We start from the raw sequence: 22,180 nt of genomic DNA on the forward strand, positions 1-22,180 counted from the left end.
ATCCAGCCAATTTCTCCTCTGTCTCTCGCTCAAATTGGGGTTTGTGAGCCCCCAGCCTGACAGGGAGGAGGAAACCAGACCTCTCTGTTGCTGTGAATAATATTTGGTGATAAGGAAATCTTTTGGCTTTACTTCCAATTATCTTTTTTTTTTTTTCAAACAGCGAGTTTTATCTCAAAAAGAATCAACTTTTCTCCACCTTTGAAGAGCAGAACCCTCCTGATATTCATTACATGACTCAGAACCTTCCCTTTGATGGAAAACTTTGGATTAGAGGCAGCATTCGGCATCCTGATTAGTACGAATGTGACCTACTACTGCAGGAGTTTGCTCAGTGGAGCCGAGAGGAGGAAACAAACCCTCAATGGGCATTATCCGGCATAAATACTGAATTTATTAAAGGAAAAAAAAAGGAGGGGGAGAAAAAAACCAACCAAAATGGGCACATTTTTCCCGTTGGGACTGCAGGAGCCCATCCCCATTCACCCCCTTGCCCCAGTGGCTTCTCCCAGGGTTTGAGTCCCAGTAATTCAAGTCTGAGTGGGTAAAAAAACCAGGGGAACATCCCTAAAGGTGCCTCCACAGCCCCAAAAGCCCGAGTCCCACTAAGGAGAAGAGCCAACCCAGGTGTTTTTTAGTTATTCCTGTGGCAGGGCTGTGTGGGGATGAGCAACAACCACCCAAAACCTTGAGCTGAGCACCCTGAGGGAGCAGCACAGACTCCTAGCATTCCCAGGAAAAAGAGCAGGATTTAACAGGAAAACAGCCTCTGTGCAAGTTTGGCTTGGTCCTTTTGTCCCTCAGGCTGCTCTGTGCCCACAAGGAAGCATTCGGGGGTGCTGGAAAAACATTTATCCATAAAAGCCGAGGAGATCAAACACTGTCCCCTACACACCCCAGCTCCTGAGCCAGCCTAGCTACTGGGACATCCTGGCGGGCAGGAGCAGCGAGGGCTGGGGTTACACATTAGCCAGAGCAGCCCGGGGCCGGGGCTGGTTCCCGGACAGGCGGGGAGAGCAGCGCTGCTGTCCCGGTTAATGTGTAACAGCGGCTCTGCCACGGCTCCCGCACCTTCTGCTCGCCAGCAGCTGCCAGGGCAGGCACCAAACCTGAGCCAGGCAGGGCTGAGGAGCCCCTCAGGGGGAGCTGAGGTTGCAGGGGGTGAGGGAGGCGTGGGCAGGGAGGGGTCGGTCCTTGGGATCAGGGGTGGGGGAAAGCTGGGGGGGTTTGCTCCCAGGTCATCCTGAGTGGGCCAAGTCCTGCTCAGAGCCCTCCAGCTCCCTGTGCCTTCCTCAGATGGCTCCCATGAATCCATGTCCCGTTCCCACTCTCTGTGTGTGTTTCCCTCCTCCTCCTCATCCTCCTCATCCTCAGGTTCTCCTTTTCCTGGCTGAATGGCTGTGGCAGGAACTTCCCTCAGGGCTGGGCTCCAGGGCACAGAGACCCCAGGGACAGATTTTGTCCCTCCTCCCACCCCACAAGAGCTGCCCTGTTCCACTGGGATTCCACTTTTCCTATCAGCCATTCCCGCAGAAGTGGAAGAACCTGGGAATGAGCTCCTCCCAGCCCAGCTTTGAAGAGCCCCTGGAGCTCTGCCCTGCTGTCCCTTGGGATGTGGCAGGGTTTGCCAGGAATGTCCTTGGGGCACACAGTGCTGTGATCTGCTCCCGCTGGGATCTGCCGTAGCACACATGGAATTCCTGGGAGGGTCAGCAGCCAATGGTCCCACCAAGATTTTCCATGTGGAAGCCATTAGTGAGGGGCAAGTCCCAATGGAAAACGAGCCAAGCAGCACCCTGATCTCCCAGAGTGTCAGAGAATCATGGAACATCCTGAGCTGGAAGGACCCACCAGCATCATCCGTTCCAGCTCCTGGCCCTGTGCAGACACCCCAATAATCCCACCCTGAGCATCCCTGAGTTGGGTTGGAGCCATGACCATTCCCTGGAGGGCCTGTTCAGTGCCTGACCACCCTCTGGATGAAAAGCCTTTCCCTGATATCCATTCTAAACCTTCCCTGTGGCCCTGTGTCTGATAGGGGGACAATATAGGAATGTGCCCCTTGTTGATGGAGCGACAAAACTATCTTTTGCCTCTTTAAAAAGGAAAAAAGCTTAGAGGTTTTTTTCTTCAATTAGCAAAAAAGACACCTCATAGAATTTGGGGAACTTCACCTCAAACTTAAGGATAGCCAGTTGGACAGAAGCCAAAAAGTCTTGCCTAAGCAATTTACCAGAAAAAGAAGAAAACAAAGAAACCAATGGCTTTTGTGAGGTGTTTTACCAGGGGCAAGAACTTCTTGCACCTGGCTCGGCTTTTCTCTGTAAGGAGCTCTGCTATTTTGCCTTTTATTAAAACTTTTATGTCTCTAACATTAGCACAGAAGCCATCTTGCTGGTTTTATGCCTTCTAAGGTAGCTGAGTGTGATACAAGGTAGCTTGGGTGTGATATAGATCTCCAAGAGCTTATGAGACCTGGCTTGAGGAGACCAGACACCATGAGAATCCCGCCTGGTGCCTTCCTGGGAAGCCACCGGCCGGTGTTGAGGCCACCACTGTGGTGTCCCCTTGGGCACAGCATTCCCAGCCTGGCTGATGATCCCGGCGGCTGCTCCTGGCTGACAGTGATCCCACCGCGCGTTCCCACCGCTCTGGGGTCCGGGCGGTGGGAGACGGACGCGTGATTGATGGGGCGCCCGCGATACGGCGCGAGCGCTCCTTATCTGTGCCTCGCCGGGGGCTCCACGTCGCTCCCAGGCTTTATGGCATCACTGTCACTTGCCTTGCCTTTCTTTTTTTTTTTCTTTTTTTTTTTTCCACCCTGCTTGGTTTTTCCCACCAGGGAGCCTGTTTCACCTGCAGGATCTGTGGAGTTGGGTGAAGCGTCCCGGGCAAGTCACCGTCCGTAAGCGTGGGTGGGCACAGGGGAGTCGGAGCAGGTGCGTTCCATGGCAGAGTGCTGGGAGATAAATCCATCCAGACCAGCTTCCTGAGGGATTCCAAGCCCAACACTGCAGTGGAGAATTCCATCCAAAAGGTTGGGTGTGCATGGCAGGACCAAGGTTGGCTGTGGAGACAGGGGAAGAGGGGAGGAGAAAGCCAGGCAGAGTGGGAATGTCATTGGTGTCACCGGGGCATCCTCCCGCTCCCTCTGCTTCCCCAGGAGCATGGCCCTCCACCTGGAAATGCTGGGAAACCTCCCCTGCTCTGCCAGGCTGGTGAGATAAGGCCAAGGCTACAGTGTCCCCATGGTGTCCCCAAGGCCACAGTGTCCCCATGGTGTCCCACAGAATTGCTGTTGTCACAGGACCCCCTCAGCCCACACATCCTCCCATGGGCAAGCGCTGATGTCCCAGCCTGGGGCTGCTGTGTCCCCACCAGCTCCAGCCAGTACCTGCTCCTGTTCTGTCCCAGGGCAATGCCCAGGAAAAAGCAGAATAATGTGAAATAAAATGAAATTCAATTCTATATTTTACAAAGTGAGAGTGGGTGCTCGGTCCCAGCCAAAGCCTGGCTGGATGGGGCAATCCCCATCTCCCTCTGCACAGGTTTCCTCCTTCCCTGCCCCGTTCCAGGTGCCAGGAGCAGGAGCTGGAGCGAGCTGCAGCAGATTGTGCTGTGTGCTCAGCCTGGGGACAGCCCGTGGCCATCTGTCACCCCCAGGTGTGTGCCCAGCCTCACACAGGGACAGGGCTCGGGCTCCTCAAACACAGCAGGGTTGTAAAGAGGGGTGTGGGGCTGTGGGGCTGCTCCCCCAGCCCCTCCACCTGCTGCCTGCTCTGGTGGACTGGGCACCTCTCGAATTCCTCCTGCAAACCAGGCTGGAATAAGGAGCTCAGCCCAGGCTTCCCAGCCCTGTCCCAGCGCTGCTCTGCACTTGGGGCACTCTGGATTCCTTCACTTTTGGGAAAGGGCTGTGGATGACACGTGGAAATGCATCCCTTCAGCCAGGGAATTTTTGGGGGTGTTTCACCCCCTCTGGGCATTCCAAGCCCAGAGCTCCCAGGCTGCTCCCGGTCCTGGGACACCAAGAGGCACCAGCAGACTCCGCTGGAGAGGAGCTGGGTGACTGCAAATACTTGGGAATAAACACCCTGTCACGAGGTGGAGCCCATCCCAACCTCCCCAGACTGGAGTCCAGACCTCCCACCTTCACCCCAGCCCCTCCAGGAGATTCCACACGGGATGTTTGAGGAGCAAAAAGAACTAAATTCCCAAGGCTGAGTGGAGCCCGCTTCACTCTCCAGTGCCTGGGCCTGCTGGTTTGGTTCCAGCAGCTCTGGGGCATGGTGAGATCCACACACCAGGCGCCAAAACACCCTCAAAGTATAAAAATAATGAATAAAAATGGGTCTATCAATTAAATAGGGAGTTCTTATTAATAAAATAGGAACTGGTTTACAGCAGAGCCCAGGTTTTACAACACAGTCTAGGACAGTTGTCCCAAGGAATGCCTGTGGGGGCCCAAATGCAGCTCCTGCTCCCTTGCCTTTTCCTGCACTTTCCCTCCTCCCTGGATGAGGGGAGACAGGAGCTGGAGCTGCTTTATAACCAAACTTACAGAGTTCCAAACCCTCTGGGCAGCATTCCCTAGGAATGGAGCGAGACGTGGCCTGGACATCCAGCCTGAATTTCCTGCTGTGAAAGAGGAGACCCTGCAGATTTATGCAAATGAAGATTCTTTATGCAAATGAATATGTCTGCAAATCACTGTCCTTTGATTGGTATTTTTATGTGGGTGACATAAAATTACAGAATTATTTTCTCCCCCAGTTTCACTCCCTCACTCAGCAATCCAGGCACTTTATCCAAACAAAACAAGCTTGGCAAAGTTATTAATTGCCTGGAATGAGTTCTCTATTGATCGGTGTGGGGATCAATCACTTTATCTGCGGGCAGCTCTGCTTTAGCTGCCTGTGACCCGGGGATTTCACTGAGCCACACCTGACCCGGGACTTTCACACAGGACTCCAAGGTCTTTCCAGGAACGGGGCAGGTGCTGCGCAGGATCCGGGGCAGGTGGGATGGAGAAGGGGCTCTATCGCCTTCCCACTGCCCCCAGCAGCCAGAGGTGTTTGCATGTCACCCACAAAGCCTTTGGAAGGGCCGTGGGATGCCCAGGAAGCCCTCGCGGCCGGCTGGGAGCTCTCCATCCCCTCTGGAATCCCAGCGGGATCGTACCTTTGGCAGGAGCCTCCTGCGACCGGGGGCGGCTGGGAAGCGGCCGCGGCACCAGGCTCGGGATGTTCGGAAAACGCTCCGGGGCACGTGGGGTGTTTTTTTGGGGGGTTGTCCCGGAGCTGGGCTCCGTGAGCCTCGACTCAGGATGTTCCAGCACTCCATGACCGCTCCTCACCCTCCAGGGAAGTCGGGCAGCACCACCCTCGGTCGACAACTCCATCGCCTTCTTTATTAATAATAATAATAATAATAATAATAATAATAATAATAATAATAATAATAATAATAATAATAATAATAATAATAATAATAATAATAATAATAAAAACCTAAAAAGAACCCCGGAAAGGGGGGCAGGGGAGGGGGCAGCGGCCGGAGGCGGCCGCGGCAGCGCGGCTCGGATCTCCCGCACACCGGCGCTATCAGCGGCCGGATCAGGCGCGTATCTAATGTAAACGAGCCCCGGCACATCAATACCGTGCCACATCAATACCGTGCCACATCTGGCTGTTTGGCTGCGCGGCGCCCCGGCTACCGAGCCATCCGCGCTCGGCCAGCGGGACCGGCCCGGGCGGGGGGCGGGGGGGGGCCGCAGCCAGCGGCTCCTCTGGGGAAAGGGGGGCCGGGGGGAGGGCTCTGCCCCCCGGGGGGAGAGAGGGGCCGGCTCAGCCTTAAAAGAGCCACCCAGGAACCGGCGTGTTTGTGCTTCTTCCCAATTTATGGCCGCGGAGCATATGGCCGGTGTTCCGCCCGGCGGCAGCCGCCGGGGACGGCAGCGAGCGGCGCGGGGGATGTGAGGCCGGAGGGACGAGGAGCGGCCCCGGCACACGGCGGAGACAATGCGGGAGGCGGGGGGCCGCCGCCGGAGCCCCCCCTCCTAGGGACCCCCCGCCTCGGGACCCCCGGCCAGGTGAGCCCCGGCAGGCGGCGGGGGGACGCTCCTCTGTCCCAGGTGGCTCCCCGGGGGACAGCGGGGGGACACCAACGCCGAGGGACCCCGGCGCAGGTGAGTGCCGGGGGCGGCGAGGGGCTCCCCCCGCGCGGGGACCCGCCCAGGTGAGCCCCGGCAGGGAGCGGGGGGACCCCGGGCTGGAGCGCCGGGGGCAGAGGGGACACAGGGGTCGCCGGGGGCGGCAGCAGCAGGTGGGAAGGCTCTTTGGGGGGCCGGTAAGAGCCGGTGCCGAGAGCCGAGGGGGCGCGGCCCCGGCCCCGACGGCGCGGCTGCGACACGGCCACGGCCACGGGTGGCAGCGGGGCCGGGGCAGCGCCGGGAAGGGGAGCCCGGGGCGCTGCCCCCTGCCCCGGCCGTGGGACACTTCTCAGCCGCGACGGCAGAGTCCGCCAGAGGACCGGGAATGACCGGGACTGGCCCCGGCCCCGGCGGCGCCCCCTCCTCCTTCCCCCCTGCCCTGCCCTGCCCGCGCCACGCGTGTGCCCCCGGCTCGGGCAAGGCTTTTGGGGCCGAGCCCACGCGGGTGGGCCCATCCCCACGCAGCCCTGGTCCCCCCCAGGCCGGTGCGGGCTCCGGGGCTCCCCGCAGCCCCACTCGGGACCCGCAGCCGGCGGTGACCCGGGCGCGGAGCCCTGCGCGGAGCGCGGAGCGAATTCTGATAAGGGAGCGAACCCCGCCGCGCTGCCGGCGCCCCGGGGCCAGCGGGCCGGCATCGCCAGGCCCGGCAGGAAAAAAAATCATTTCTGACAAAGCTTAATCTCGTTGGGACACGTTTAATCATTAGAGACGGGGACGGGCAGAGCCGGGGGGCTCCGGGGGGGACACCCCCGTTTGTCCGGCGAATAAACCGGTTTGGAATAGGCTGGGAAGGGGAAGGGAGCCCCGGGCCAGGCTTACAGCTCCCCCCGGCACAGGGAGGGGAATTAAATAAGACAAAATGTGGGTCGGGGGGCTGCGGGCTCCCGGCTTTGTGCCCGTACCCCACTGCCTCCATCACTATGGGCAATAATTTCCAAAATCTCATTAAAGTGCATTTATCAAAGCCCTAACATGTGCCCTCCGGCTCTGCCATAACCCCGACGGCCCCCGGGGAGCAGGGGGGGGGGTTCGAGGGGGGGGAAAATCCCAATTTCTATGACAATTCGCCACCTCGGGAGCTTGGCTGCGGGGCAGATCCGCATCTACAGATTTATAAGGAATATCGGTGAATTGGAAGGATTTCTCCGCCTTTGAAGCTTCGGGGGGAAGGAGATAGAGCAATCGTGAGAATAGGGAAGCTCATTTAGATTCCTATGTCCTGGAGAAGAATTAATTGTCTGCTGGAGAAAAGCAGGCCGGCGCCGGGATTTTGGGGGACGGTGGGGGCTTTCCCTGGAGCTTCCATAGGGAATGCTGCTGCTGACTCCCTTCCTGCGTGCGGGGCGATCTTCCCCTTTTTTTTCCCCCCCTTTTTTTTTTTCCTCCCTTTTCTTTCCCCCGAAACATCCTTAACGCCTTTGCTAATGCCATTTTTTCCAGCCAGGAAACGAGCCGGGAATTTCAGCCCGCAGAAACTCCGTTACAATTAAGTTCCGTAAGCGCCGGAGGATTCGGGAGGCTCCGGTTCCCCTTGATTTTAGGAAATACGATTTTTTTTTTTTTTCTTTAATGGCGCTCTCTCTCTCTCTCCCTGACCGGGCTGCCGGTGTGCGAGGCAATCCCGTGGCGTGGGCTCCGTGCCCACGGCCTGGCGTGGCCAATCCCCTCCGAGCCGGAGCCGCTGCCGAGCAGCAGCAGCAGCAGAATTTCCTCTCCAGGGCTGGAAAATGCGATTCAAAGCCCTCCGTGCGAGGGATGTTATTTCGCTGCGATGGTTTTACTCTGATTTTTTAAATTTTGGTTTTATATTTTTACGGCCGGGGAGAGATGTCCCCTTTCGTGTGGCAGCTCTTCTTCCCTCCTCCACACTTTAAAACAAAGAGGGTGTTACTTACAGGGATGCTCCCGAGGTGAAGCTCCTCACGACAATTATCAGGACACGGGCTGCTCTTCCCTTTCCCCATTCATTCCAAGTGGATCTCATTCTAGGAGATAAAATCAACCTGTCCCTTAACAAAGGCTTTGTGTGGGCTCCGCTAATCCGGGCCGAGCGGCAAGGTGCAGCCCCGCTCCGTTTGTTTATTTGCGGGCTGGAGGGAAGGGAAAACAATGTCTCGCATCTTTGGTTCCATCAAACAATAAATTGATCCACTTGTCGGCCGCTCCCGGAGCCGCGGAGCGGGAGCGGGAATGGAGACGGGCTCGGTGCGGGTAGGGAGGGGAGGGAGAGCGGCAGGCTCCTGCCCAACACCCTTTCCTACATTTCTCCCTCTGCCATGTGCCATCACACTCGGGGGTACCACACCGTGCTCTCCGCGCTGCGTGCGTGGGATCCCGCTCGGCGGAGAAGGGAACGGAGCTGCGGCTCCTCCGGCTCAGAGCAGAGGGGGAACCGCGGCGCCGTGCGGGGACCCTCGGGCCGCGGCCGGGAGGAGAAAGGCGAGGACACCGCTTAAAATCGTCCCCGCGGGCCGCCCGTGGCGTGGCGAGAGCTCGCCAGCATTGGCGGCGCCCGGGCCCACGCGTGACTGCGGGCAGCCGCTCGGGAGGCCTCATTCCCCTCCTTCCAGCAGGAACTGTCCCTTTCCGATTCTGGAAAATAGAAAAATCAGCCTTAACCCTGCGGGCGAGGGAGCCACCCGTGAATCGGTCCCTGTGGGCAGAGCTCCTTGTCCCCGAGGGCCGCTCGGCCCCGGGGGCTGGGGCAGGAGGGCACCGGTGCCCCCGGCCTTGTCACCGCCTGTCCCGGGCTGGAGCATCCCCGCCACGCGTGGGACCGGCCCTGGGGCGCGGGGGGCTCGGGGCGGGGACAAGGCGCGGTCCCGGCTCTGTCGCGACAGTCGCGGCGCTGCCGTCGGGTTTTGGCTCCACGCAGCGCGACCCCAGTGCAGGGCAGTGTCCCGGCCTCGCGACCCCTCCTGACGTCATGGGGTCCGCGCTGCTCTGACGTCACACCCTCTGCCGGTGACGTCACGGTGTCCCCGCGGTGCGCAGCGCGTTCGGGGAGGGGGCCGCGACCCCCGGGGCTGTGTCCGGCCTCCTCCCGCGGGGCCCCCAGGGTTCTGCGGGACGCTCTGCCCGGGCCGTACGGGTGTGGGAGTGTTTATCGTCATCACCATCATCACCATCATCATCATCATCACTATTATTATTTTTATTATTATTATTAAGCTGACAGCCCCGCGGCGCCCGGCCCACGTTGGCTGCTCCGGGGATGCTCTGCCCTTCCCTCCCCGGCTTGGCTTCTGTCGGGGTTCTCCATCCCGCCACTATCGCGATTATCGCCGCTCTGCCAGCTCTCTTTTCTCCCCTCGGGGGAGTTAAACCCCACCCGGGCCGGGATGAATCCATCGGTAACTCCGAGATTCAGTGGGAATTGGCGCTGTTGGAGCGGGGCAGAGGAGCGGGCGGGGGCCGGCCCGAAGGGGTTCCCTCGATATCGAGGAGGACTCCGCAATGGATGAAGAGATAGCCATTGAGTGCGGTTGAATACCATGACAACTAGGAACAACCTCAGATTTATTCCCAACAGTTAGGGCGCGCTGAAAGAGGGCGTCAATCACGTATTATTTCGCCACTGAAATAAATGCAAAAACTGCGCCGAGACAAAGGGTTCCAACAGGAGCCGGACATTTGTCTACATTGCGGACATTGTCCCCAGCTTAGCCGTCGGGTTGTATTTGTGTTTGCGCGGGGCCGACCACCCAGGATGCGCGCTGGGGCTCGCTTAAAAAAAAAAAAAAAAAAAAAAAGGAAAAAAAAAATCCCTGGGCATTGTCAGCCACATCACATACTTTATGGGAGGCAGGCTGGGGGCTGGGGCAGGAAAAGTGGGGGGAGCGGAGAGGGAGAGGATGGGAAGGTGCGAATCCATTGATGGGCGCGGAGGAGGAAGCCCGAGGCGGCGTCTGCCCGGCGGCGTTGCGGCTCCTTCCCCCCCGGAAGGGAAACTCGGGCAACTTTTCCTGTCCAGAAATGAGGGGAGTAGGGGGAGCCCCTTCCCACATTGTCCAAACCCCGTGTCCCGCACATCTCCATGGCCCCCGCGCTCCCGGGCGGGGCTCGGGAAAGGCAAAGGGATGGAAAACAAGCGAGAGGGAAAAAGAGTGGGAAAAGGAAAGAGAGGAAGGAAGAGAGGAAAGAGAGGAAGGAGAGGAAGGAGAGGAAGGAGAGGAAGGAGAGGAAGGAAGGAAGGAAGGAAGGAAGGAAGGAAGGAAGGAAGGAAGGAAGGAAGGAAGGAAGGAAGGAAGGAAGGAAGGAAGGAAGGAAGGAAGGAAGGAAGGAAGGAAGGAAGGAAGGAAGGAAGGAAGGAAGGAAGGAAGGAAGGAAGGAAGGAAGGAAGGAAGGAAGGAAGGAAGGAAGGAAGGAAGGAAGGAAGGAAGGAAGGAAGGAAGGAAGGAAGGAAGGAAGGAAGGAAGGAAGGAAGGAAGGAAGGAAGGAAGGAAGGAAGGAAGGAAGGAAGGAAGGAAGGAAGGAAGGAAGGAAGGAAGGAAGGAAGGAAGGAAGGAAGGAAGGAAGGAAGGAAGGAAGGAAGGAAGGGGAAAGGGAAAACGATAACGATCCTGGCCCTGCCCCGTGGAGGTGTGCCTCCTCGGCAGGTGCAGAGAACAGGACGAAGGAAGAAAGGCAATGAAAATAAAAGTTGGTGGCAGACAGAGAGAAGTAGGGGCGGTCTGTGCATCCCGCGCCGGGCAGGGCGAGCCCCCGGAGCCGCTCCGAGCCGCTGCGGGCTCCGCGGGGCCGGAGCCGAGGGCTGCTGTGTGCGAGCGTGGTGACACCTGGGGTGCCGGCCTTCCCTTGGGAAGGAGCCCCTTCTTTGCCCCTCTCCCTCCTTCCCCAAGTCCTGAATAAGAAAGAAATAAAGAAAGAAAGAAAGAAAGAAAAAAGAAAGATGGAAAAGAAAAAAAAAAAATCCAGTGGTGTATGAGTCCATCGGGCTGCAGCCCATCGAATGATCCCAACGGGCTGGATTCATTCCCCTGGAAGAAGGTGGCAAAATCAATGAGACCTCTTCAAATAAGCACACACTCCCCCCCTCCCCAATAATCACCTCCCGGATCTCGTCGGGTCGCGCCTGACGATCGCGTTTTGCCAGTTCGCTTAATTTCGGAGCAAACTAGAATCAATTACTCGCTGTTTAATTTCCAGCGCTCATCCCTAAGCCCCAACCAAAATATTGACCTAGGCGGGTTAGATAAGTTGGGCTCTTGCCATCTGAGCCGCTTCGGTCCCGAGCGGGGCCGGCAGCGCTGGGCGCGCAGCCTGAGCGGCTGTGGGAATAGCAAATTATTATTATTATTATTGTGATTATTATTTTTTTTTTTAATCGGAGGAAAACACGGGTGGAAAACACACTTTGGAGCGTCCGGAGCGTCGGGGCTGGTGCGGAGCTCTTTGTATGTAAATAGTGCCCTTAAAAAGAGCTGGGAAGTCGCCCCCTCCCTCCCTCCCTCCCTCCCTCCCTCTCTCTCCCTCCCTCCCTCCCTCTCTCCTTCCTTCCCTCGCCCCCTCCCTCCCTCCCTCCCTCCCCCCCGGCGCCGCCGCCCGCCCCCCCCGCGCCGAGGACCCTCCCCGCGCCGGTAATTAACTGACACGTTATACCACTCATCACCAATGGTGGAAGCTCGGAGCTCGCCCAAAACCCGCAATTTCACATCTGCAAACACTGTCTTCATCCACTTGACTTCCAAGACCCGCCCACACGTGGCCAACCTTTCCTGGGTTTAATGTAGGTTTTTTTTCTCCCTCCTCTCGGCAGGTTCATGTGTGGGGACCAGCCTTATATGGACTCCTCGCTCCAGCAATGGCTCGGGATTTTCCAGCGGCAGGCGCGGGTTCGGCGCGGCTGAACAAGATCCAGAAGTGATCTTTTTTTTTTTTTTTTACTTTTTTTTTTTTTTGGTGTCTCTTCCCCCCCCTCCCCCCTTTATTTTTCTTTTTTTTTTTTTTTTTTTTCTTTTTCTTTTTCCCCTGGAGTTACAAACTATTCCCGAAACCAGCTGCTGCTGCCGCCCTCGGAATTTTCCCCCGTGGCTGAACAACCACCACCGCGCAGAGACCCGTCGCTGCGGCCGCTTCTCCCGCACAACCCCCGCCGCTTATTTTTCTATAAATCCATATTATTATTCTATTTTTTTCCCCCCCATTTCTCCACGCGTGCCATGGCCCCCCCCCGGTCCCTCCCCGTGTCCCTGCGCAGTGTCGCTGTCGCCGCTCGGCGTGTGCGTGCCCAGCCGTGACCCGGCGGCTCGGCCAAGCCGCGGCTCCAACTTTCCCAGGCGGAATTTGGCCGGAACATGTCTCTGACCAACACAAAGACGGGCTTCTCGGTGAAGGACATTTTGGACCTCCCCGACACCAACGATGAGGACGGCTCGGCGGAGGGCGGCGAGGAGGAGAGCGAGGCGCCCGAGCCGCCCAGGAAAGCGGGAGTTTTGGGACAAACCCCCTTGGACACTGTTCCGACGCTGCCTTTGAAGAGTCCTTTCTATGATAACAGCGATAATCCCTACACGCGCTGGCTGGCGAGCGCCGAGGGCATCCAGTACTCCCGTGAGTGCCGTGGGGACGGGGCAGCCGAGATTGGGGGGCGCTGGGGGAGGGACGCGGCTCGAGGGGGGCACTTGCGGCTCGTCCCGGCCGGGAGCTGGGGAGCCGTGGATGGAAGGATGGATGGATTGATGGGTGGATGGATGGATGCATGGATGGATGGATGGATGGATGGATGGATGGATGGATGGATGGATGGATGGATGGATGGATGGATGGATGGATGGGTGGGTGGGTGGGTGGATGGATGGATGGATGGATGGGTGGATGGATGGATGGATGGGTGGATGGATGGGGGGGTTGCCTCTCTCCACGGCCGGCTTCCATCCCGCCAGGGCCGGGCGGCGGGAGGGATGCGGGGGGCGGCGGAGGGGCGCTCCCCCGGCCCGTCGCCCTCCGCTGACCGGGCACGGCTTGTCCGCAGTGCACGGGCTGGCGGCCGGCGGCGGCGGCGGCGGCCAGGACCCCTCGGCCAAGTCCCCGGAGCCGTCGGCAGACGAGTCGCCCGACAACGAGAAGGAAGCGGTGGGCGGCGGGGACGCGGGCAAGAAGAGGAAGAGGAGGGTGCTCTTCTCCAAGGCGCAGACCTACGAGCTGGAGCGGCGGTTCCGGCAGCAGCGGTACCTGTCGGCGCCCGAGCGGGAGCACCTGGCCAGCCTGATCCGCCTCACCCCCACGCAGGTGAAGATCTGGTTCCAGAACCACCGCTACAAGATGAAGCGGGCGCGGGCCGAGAAAGGTATGGAAGTGACTCCTCTCCCCTCGCCGCGGCGGGTGGCCGTGCCGGTGCTAGTCAGGGACGGCAAGCCCTGCCACACGCTCAAAGCCCAGGACTTGGCAGCCGCGACGTTCCAGGCGGGCATCCCGTTCTCGGCGTACAGCGCGCAGTCCCTGCAGCAGCACATGCAGTACAACGCGCAGTACAGCGCGGCCGGCAGCCCCCAGTACCCCACAGCGCACCACTTGGTACAGGCGCAGCAATGGACTTGGTGAGGGCCCCGCGCACACGCCCCCGAGAGCGGAGGAAAACACAGAATTAACAGGCACAAACCGAGAGAGAGAGAGAGAGAGAGAAAACAAACAAAAAAAGGAGACAGACTGATGCTCCGAAAATTAAAAAAAAAAAAAAACAAAACTGCGGGGGAAGGAATGGCGAGGGAAACGCTATTATTATTATTATTATTATTGCTATTATTATTATTATTGCTATTATTATTATTATTATGGGTTCTTTCCCTCTGCCGTTTCTTTTCCCCTCCATTTTTTTGGGGGGGTTCTGTTTCATTTCGGGGGGAGGCGGGGGGTAAGGGAAGGGAGGTGTTTTTTGTGCGTCATTGTTTACAGAAATTTTTGCGCCATTCAGAGTGGTCCTGTCTACCTACAAATAAAATAAAAGAGGAAAAAAAGGGGAGGGGGGGGGAGATCGTCAGAATTACAAAAAAAAAAAAAAAAAGAAAAAAAATAAAGAATAAAATCCCCCCCGCTGCTCCTGTGATTTTGTGAGGAACGGGGGTGCGGCCGCCGCGCGGGGCACCCCAAAAGGGGAGCTCGGGCGCTGCCCTTGGAGCGCAGTTTGCGGCCCCGACAGCTGCTGGCGGGGGTGTTTTTGCACCTTGTCGCGGTCGTTGTCGCTGCCGTGAGCCGCGGCCGGGGCGCTCCGTTCGCTCTCTCCCATTTGGGGCTCGCCTTAACCATTCCCGAGCGGAGGAAAAAGCCCCGCGGACGCTGAAACCCTCTCGGCCCGGAGAGCGGCCCCCTGGGCACCCCCGCCCCGCCCGGCCTCCCCGCCATTTAATATGAATTTTATTATTTTTTTTTAAAGCTGCTTTTCGAGGGAAAATAGTAGAGAAGGAGCCGATAACAACGACGGAAAGTCGCGGCCTCGGCGGCCGCCCCGCATCCCCCGAGCCAGCCCTGCCTGGGCCCGGCCGGGGTGACACGGCCGAGCGGGGCCCCACGCTCGCCCCTCCACCCCCTGAGCTTCTTTTTTGGGGGAAAAACGACCTTTTTTTTTTTTTTTTTTTTTTTTTTTTTTTTTTTTTTGGTGGGGCCAGTCGGTTTCATCCGCCGGCGAAAAACGCGGAGCGGGGAGAATTTATATTTTCCTGTTTTCTGTCTGTGAGTGCGCTGTTCTGCTCCTCGGTGCTGCTGCGATTTGGGTTCTGGCATCGCCCCGCTGCCCCCTCCCCGGGCTGGAGGGAGAGCCAAACTTCGGGGTTCAGCCCTCGGGGATGCGCCGGCGGCCCAGGCAGGGCAGGGGAAAGGGTTAACACCGGAAGAACCCCCCCAAAAAACTCGGAGGAGGAGGGAAAGAGACAAGGGGGAGGCGAGGCGGGGCTGGGCGGCTCTGCCGGGCTGTAAAGGGGACCGGGACCGAGCCCGGCCCGCGGCGGGTTGCGGCAGAGCTGCGGCTCCTCGCCCGCTCCTGCGGCTTTCAGGCTGCTAAAGATGCTTCAAAAAACGAAAACAAATCCAAACAGGCTTTTGTCAGGAGCCGTGGGGCCGGTGCAGAGCCCGCCCCGTCCCGCGGGGCTGAGCCCGGCCAGGACGGGGCAGTTCAATGCCAAAGAGACGAGCGGTACCGGCCCCGCAGCATCCCAATCCCGCACAATCCCAATCCCGCAAAATCCCGGCTCTCCAACGTCCCGGCCCCGCCGCCCCAGCGCATCCTGCAGCCTCCGCTGGGGTTTTTTATCCTTTTCCTACATTTTTCCTCCGCTCTTTTCCCATCCCTACTCCTATCCCCAAAGCACCGAGGCTCCGCGCAGCGGCGGAGCAGCCGCGGCCGTTCCGCGGGGCAGCCAAGCCCTGGGGAGCTCCGCTGCTGTCCCACACCCGAGGGGGACACGGCGACGAGAGCCGGTTTTCCCTTCTCCAAACCCGGCGTGCGAGCCAGGAGCGGACAGACGCAAAACTGTCACTTTTTCCTCCTTACTTTTTTTTAATTAAAAAAAAACCTCCCCATTTTCCCCCCGTTTTTCTTTGTTTTTTGGTTTGGGTGGTTTTGTTGTGGTGGTTTTTTTTTTTGGTTGGTGGTTTTTTGGTTTTTTGTTTTTTTTTCCCCTCATTCCCCTCGGGCTGTGCCGAGTCTATCAAACCAGTTGTGTGGCCCTAACCTCCGTGGCCTTATATCTGCCGTGCTGCCGGGCCAGTCTATCTTTGCACAATATACAGTAGACTTCAGAGAGCAGCACAATGGGGGAGGCAGGGAGGTGAGCATGTTAGAGGCGTGCATATTAACGAGCCGCAGCCAAGGAAGCCAAAGGAGCCGGCGAAAAACCGGGAGAGACGGTGCGGGAGAAGCGGGGGGGGCGGGGGGACGCCCTCCCTGAGCCTCGCCTGCCTCGGCCTTGGCTGTTTTCTGTTTTTTGGGGCTCGGCATTGATGCGGAGCGCGGAGTCAGGGAGCGGTGTCCTCCGCGTTTTGTTCGGGCTGTCACTCGCGCTCATTGTTCGGCATGTTCTACATGTTGTATCCCATATGGCCAGCTGGGCCGGGGACCCCTCACAAAACCCAAATTGTGCCCAGCTTTCAAACCCAGCATTGTTGTCTGTGAAAGGCAGGCGAATTAAAAATTCGTGCTATATCTATTCTGGAAAAAAAAAAAAAAAAAAAAAAAAAAAAGAGAGAGAGAGAGAAAAAAGGAAAAAAAAAAAAAGAAAAAAAAAGAGGGGGCGCAAGGAAAAAGAATCCCGCTCTCTCTGCTCTCTCTTTGAAGGCCAACAGAGACTCTCCTCTTCTCTGACAAGTTTCTCTCTCATTTCACAGGAAATTCCCCCCCCCCCGTCCCCCTCCCCACCGAAAGCCCCGAGCGCGTCCCCTCGCAGGAGCCCGCGGAGCCGCGCTGCGCGGCCGCGGAGGCCGGGGCAGAACAAGGCGGCATTGAGGGCGGGCTGGGCTGCAGCTGCCGCCTCCCTGCGCGGCCCGGCCGTACCGCCAGCCCGGCTGGCACGTCCCGCTGCCTCCCGGAGAAATGGCCCTTTCTTGTCCGCGCTCCTGGTTGTGCAAGGCGGGCCGGCTGAGGGAGGAAGGGAGGGAGGGAGGAAGGGAGGAGGAGGAGAGGGAAAGGGAGGGATAGAAATTAAAAAGTAAAAAAAATAAAAGAATAGGGGGAATGATTTATTTCATTTTAAAAAGAAGGAAGAGAAAAGAGGGGAAGAATGTAACGAAAATGGGAAAATGAATGAAGGAAGAATGAAGAAATTTTAAAAGGAAAAACGATTAATAGAGAAAAAAAAGAAAAAGGGGGGGAAATAGAAAAATAAAAGGGAAGAGCGGAAAAAATAACGAAAAATAAAAGAAAATAAAAAGAAGAAGAGAAAAGAGGAAAAAGAAAAAGATAACAAAACAAAATAAGAAAAAGCGAAGGAAGAAAAAACAATCTGAGAAAGCAGAAAAAGAAAAATAACGGAAGGGAAGGAAAACAGGGGAGAAAAGAGAAAAAGAGCGGGGAGAAGCCCCCAGCCCGGGCATCCTCCGCGCTCCGGGCGGGACGCGCTGCGCTGCGCGGGATCCTCGCGGTGCCCGGAGCTACCCCGGGCTCGGAGCGGGCCCGCAGAGCTCGGACGAGGCTTCCAGGATGGGGCTCCGGCCCCTCCGGCCCCGGCAGCCCCGGCAGCCCCTCTCGGCCGCCAGGGCGGGGCTGGGTCGCGACACGACCCGCGAGTCGGGATTTGGGGATTTGGAAGCTCGGGCCGAGCTTCAGGCCCCTCTCCATTTCCTTTTCCCGGTTTTCTCCCCGCGGAGCCCGGCGGTGGCTTCCCCCCGTCCCCTATTGACTGTAGGGCTTAGGCGGCAGCGCTGTGGGTTTTTCGGGGCTGCTCGAGGAGCCGCTCGAGGGGAAGCTAAGCCAATATTTACCGACCGCCAGGGCAATTCTCGGCGGGGTTCATTAAGGAGCCGGGGGGGCTCGAAGGGCCGGGGGGCGGCGCTGGGGCGGCGGGGAGAGCCGCGACCCCGGGCCGCGTTCGGGGAGATTTGCGGCGGCTCCCCCGCGGATGACACCCTCCCAAGCTCCCCGAGAAGCGCCCCTGGAGGGGTTCCTTGCTCTGAACGAGGGGCTGCGCTCGGTTTATTTGCCGAGCCCAGGCAGCGGCCGCGGGGAGGCAGCAGAGCCCCGCGGAGCCCGGCGCTGGACGGGGCGGAGGCTGCGCTGCCCCTCCGCGCCCCCGGGCACGGCAGAGCCGGGCACCCCGAGGCTCCGTGTCCCTGTCCCCAGCGACACCCCCGTCCCCGGGCCGGGATGGCCGCGCGGCGGCGCTGCTGGATAAGGGACGCGCCGTCGGGGCCGCCCCCGGGACCCCGAGGGGAGGGGACCCTCGCAGCCGCCCGGTGACACCGAGAGGAGGGACGGGACGCTGGAGGGGTGGGACAGGCCCCTCCGGCCTGCAGGAGGAGCGGCCTGAACCCTAAACCGGGGGCGTCGCTTTGAAATGCAGCGCGGAGCTCGGGGAGTGACGAGGTCTGGCCCCTGACCCTCATGGGGGACTGGTGCCACCCCTCAAACTCCCCAAGCCCCAGAACCTCGCCTTTGGGGCAAGCAGAGAGTCCCAAGCCCCAGAACCTCACCTTTGGGACAAGCAGAGTGTCCCAAGCCCCAGAACCCCGCCCTTGGGACAAGCAGAGTGTCCCAAGCCCCAGAACCTCACCTTTGGGACAAGCAGAGTGTCCCAAGCCCCAGAACCCCGCCCTTGGGACAAGCAGAGTGTCCCCAAGCCCCAGAACCTCACCTTTGGGACAAGCAGAGTGTCCCAAGCCCCAGAACCCCGCCCTTGGGACAAGCAGAGTGTCCCAAGCCCCAGAACCTCACCTTTGGGGCAAGCAGAGTGTCCCAAGCTCCAGAACTCAACGTTTGGGACAAGCAGAGCGTCCCCAAGCCCCAGAACCTCACCTTTGGGGCAAGCAGAGTGTCCCCAAAGCCCGGGCAGGGTTTGGTGCTCAGCTCTCGCCCTCTCCACGCTGGAAGAACAAACAAACCGATGGCGAGGATGGCGTGGAGCTCCGGAGGGCTGGGGAGGATGAGGGAGCACATCCATGGCTTCCTCCCGGCCCTCCGGCCCCATAGGGAGCCACGGGGACAGCTCCCTCCCTGCACTGGGGACACTGGGGACAGTGCAGCCTGAACACTCAGAGGGAATCAGGCACCTGGGCACGACAGGTGAGTGCCTCAGGGCAGCCCTGTGCTTCTCCCTCTCCAGGTGATGCCTCAATGAATTTTGGGTTTCATTCAGTGCTGGCGAATTTACTGCGTTTTGCACAATGCCGTTAATTAACAGTAATAATTTGTAGAGAATCAGAGAATTTCTCGTGAGAGAGACACAGGAGAGACCCTTCCATTCAGCTCCCCCATGGCCCTTGCAGGCAGCAGCTTCCCTCTATTCCTCTTCCTCTCTTCCCCTCTTTCCCTTTTTCTTTCTCTCCTTCTCTCCTGCTTTCCCTCTCTCCCTCTCTCCTGCCCAAGGCTGGGGAATGTCCCCACCTCCTCTCCCTCCCCGATATTTAAATTATCAGTAGACTCAGAGAACCTGGGATGCTTCAGCTGCAAAGGACAAGCACTTGATTGAGGGGAAAAAAAAAAAAGAAAACAAGAGGAGGATTTAAGGCTGCAGAACGGTTGGGTGCAGCATCCTTCCTTCCCACAGGCCCCACAAGTCTCACCAGCCACAAAATTCAAAGTTTGTCTGAACGTAATTTTATTGAACATAATTTTATTGGGTCATACAAAGGTTTGGGCAGTTTCAGTGGGGTTCATGCACTGTCCTGAGTTCCACTGACATATCTGGGATTAAACCACCAGGAGTCACATCCACGCTCTCAATGCAAAATATCCCAGATCTGCTGGGAAAAACCAAGAGCTCAGGCAAACCTCCTTGGGATTTCTCCAGGTTCACTTGGGCAAACAGAGTGCCTTAATCCTGCCTTGGGATCTGCTGCTTTCTGTGGGATTCAGCCCCAGTTCAGGGAGAAAGTTCTCCGTGAGATAAAAACTGCAAGAAATAAATTGTGCCAAATCATGCTTGTCAAATCACTGCCTCTGATTGGGTCTGGCCAAGCAGGCTCAACTATTTCAGGAAAAAAAAAAAAAAAAACAGGTTTAAGAAGTGGTTGTGTCTTTGGATATGCAGGGATGGAGCTGCTCCTCCCCACCACCTGTGGGATGCACCACTCCTGGCTCCTACACGCATCCTGCAGGGGAGAGGTGTCTAAAGAGTTCAGCTCTGGTTGTTCAAGAGCCTAAAAAAAGCATCCCTGGAAGGTTTCCCCAATTGGGGAGCTTCCCAGCTGTTATCCAGACATTATTTCTCCTCTCTCAGTGAGAGCTGTCACACAAAAAGTCACTGACTCCTAAAAGAGATGAAAGCACTACACAGGAATCTTAACCCAAAAATCAGGCCAAGCGATTCAGCCTCAATAAATTTTGGGTAGAAATGGCCATGAATCCCTCATATCCTCAGGGATGTGTCTCCATCCTTTGCCACAGCACAGAGGAGCTCTTGGCAGCACATCCCACGGGTAACACGATTTCCCAACCTTCCTTGGTGCAGGTGTTCCCTGGGGGTGCAGCAGCGTGGCTGAAGGCTTTGCTCATCCTCTTCCTCCCCTTCACACTCCAGTGGCTTGGGAAGGGCTGCACTCTCCTTCCACAGCCTGCACACAAGCAGGAGTGTTATTCATTCCCAGAGAATGGCAGGGATCAGCCTGAAACATTTCAGAGGGAGCTGCAGGAAAGTGACCCCTGAGTCCTTTCCCCAGGTGTTTTCCCAAAATCCCACAGCAATCCCATGAAAGTGGTTTTGGAGCCCCTTTGGCTGAGGTAGAGCCCATGGGGTGAGCCCAGGACTAAAGCAGTGACTCCCAGTGATTCCTAGGCCAGCCTCGTTGTGCCCCAGGAGTGAGAGGAGATGCTGTCCCACACGTATCCAGAGGGGCTTGGAATTCCCCCAGCAGGGAGAGGGGCCCTGGCTGCACATCAGACCCATCACAGGTGAGGAAGGGAAGGGATCAGCAGTGATTTTGGACACAAACCCAGATCCAGGGGCCACCACCCCTTCAACACCTCCCACTGGGAATTCCCTGCCACCCACTCCATCCTCACAGGCCCTTGGCCCCACTGGTGCTCGTCCACCGTGGCCATCCCAATCTGTCTGTGCTCCTCTGCACCAGATCCATGGATTTCCACACCCAAGGGAATGCTGGCAGTGCCAGGCACCTCATCAAGCTCCTCCTGCCACATCGCAGCCAGGATGGAAACTCCTTGTGCGATCCTAAATATCCAAAATGCCCAAAGACAAAGGCCTTAAAGGGAAAAACCCCCTCCTGGCTCAGGGGATGCTTTTTAAGCTATGGATAAGTGCAGGACTTGCCTTTGATGTCCCTCTCAGAGTTAGGGAACAGCTGGATGGAAACCCAGGACAAAAGGGAATTCAGCGTTGTCATTAGCGGTGACTTGGGGCGGCAGCTGTTTGCTGTGGGTTTCAGGCAGCTCCTTGATTGGTCCCTCTCGAGTGAGGCCACTTAAAACTCCATATTACACGGAAAAAAGGCAATGGAAGCATCCCCAGCTTTTTGTATTTCAGTTCTCTCAAGGGTTTCTGAATGAGGTGAAAATAAAACACCCCAGAGCCATCAAAGAGCAAAGCGAGCTGATTGTGGCGAGGAGGGAGGGAGAGGAGGAGGAATGGTCACTCACTGTGCACCCAATTCCTTCCTGGAGCATCCCAGAGCACTCCACACACAGGAAATCCAACCTCCTTTCCCACACAAAGTCTTGGGGAAAGTTAATCAATAAACAGATTGCTCAGTGTAGCTAAAAAGTCAGAGGAACGGTAACTTTGGAGGTCACTTCGCCATGGTGGAGTCCATTCAGGATAAATTTTTATTTCCCATGGTGGAGTCCATTCAGGATAAATTTTTATTCTCCTCTTTTCCTCTTGAACCCAGGGTTTGCAAATAATCAATAAATAGTGAATGCCTCATTATGGAAGAGCAGCCCCAGTGCTGTGTGGTCCTGCCTGACAGAAACCCACCCAAAATTTGGCCCGTCAAAGTCCCTCTGGAGCACATCAGTGGCTCCCAGCTGGGCCACACGGCCACAACATCAAAATGTTGTCACCTCCAGTGCCAGCAAAAATGTCCAGCAGGGATTTGGCAGTGTTGTGGCAGACCTGGGAAAACCCCTGTGACATCCAGCTCCACCTATCCTGGTTTGTGTGGCTGCCCAGAGACACCAGCTCCTTAATTTGTCTTTGGGAGGTTTTGACTTTGGAAAATATGTTGTGTTGTTTTATTCCCTGGATCTCCCAGCACCTGTGAAGGGATAAATCAACTCAGTGGCGTGCCTGAAGCCATCTGGCTGGGCACATCATCGGGTTTGTGCCACTGGCATGAAGAAAACAATAAACAAGCCCAGATTTTCCATGT

General features: G+C 57.6%; 1 protein-coding gene across 1 annotated transcript; it reads left to right on the forward strand.

Moving 5' to 3' along the window:
- The first annotated feature begins 12,163 nt into the window (after positions 1-12,163).
- Positions 12,164-14,193, forward strand: NKX2-2 (NK2 homeobox 2). The gene is made up of 2 exons (XM_036380398.1): positions 12,164-12,763; positions 13,185-14,193. Exons 1-2 carry the CDS (start codon positions 12,508-12,510, stop codon positions 13,751-13,753), a joined length of 825 nt encoding a protein of 274 aa, XP_036236291.1. The 5' UTR covers positions 12,164-12,507; the 3' UTR covers positions 13,754-14,193.
- Positions 14,194-22,180: the final 7,987 nt, after the last annotated feature.

This window comes from Molothrus ater, chromosome 3 (genome assembly GCF_012460135.2).
Source record: "Molothrus ater isolate BHLD 08-10-18 breed brown headed cowbird chromosome 3, BPBGC_Mater_1.1, whole genome shotgun sequence".
NCBI lineage: Eukaryota > Metazoa > Chordata > Aves > Passeriformes > Icteridae > Molothrus > Molothrus ater.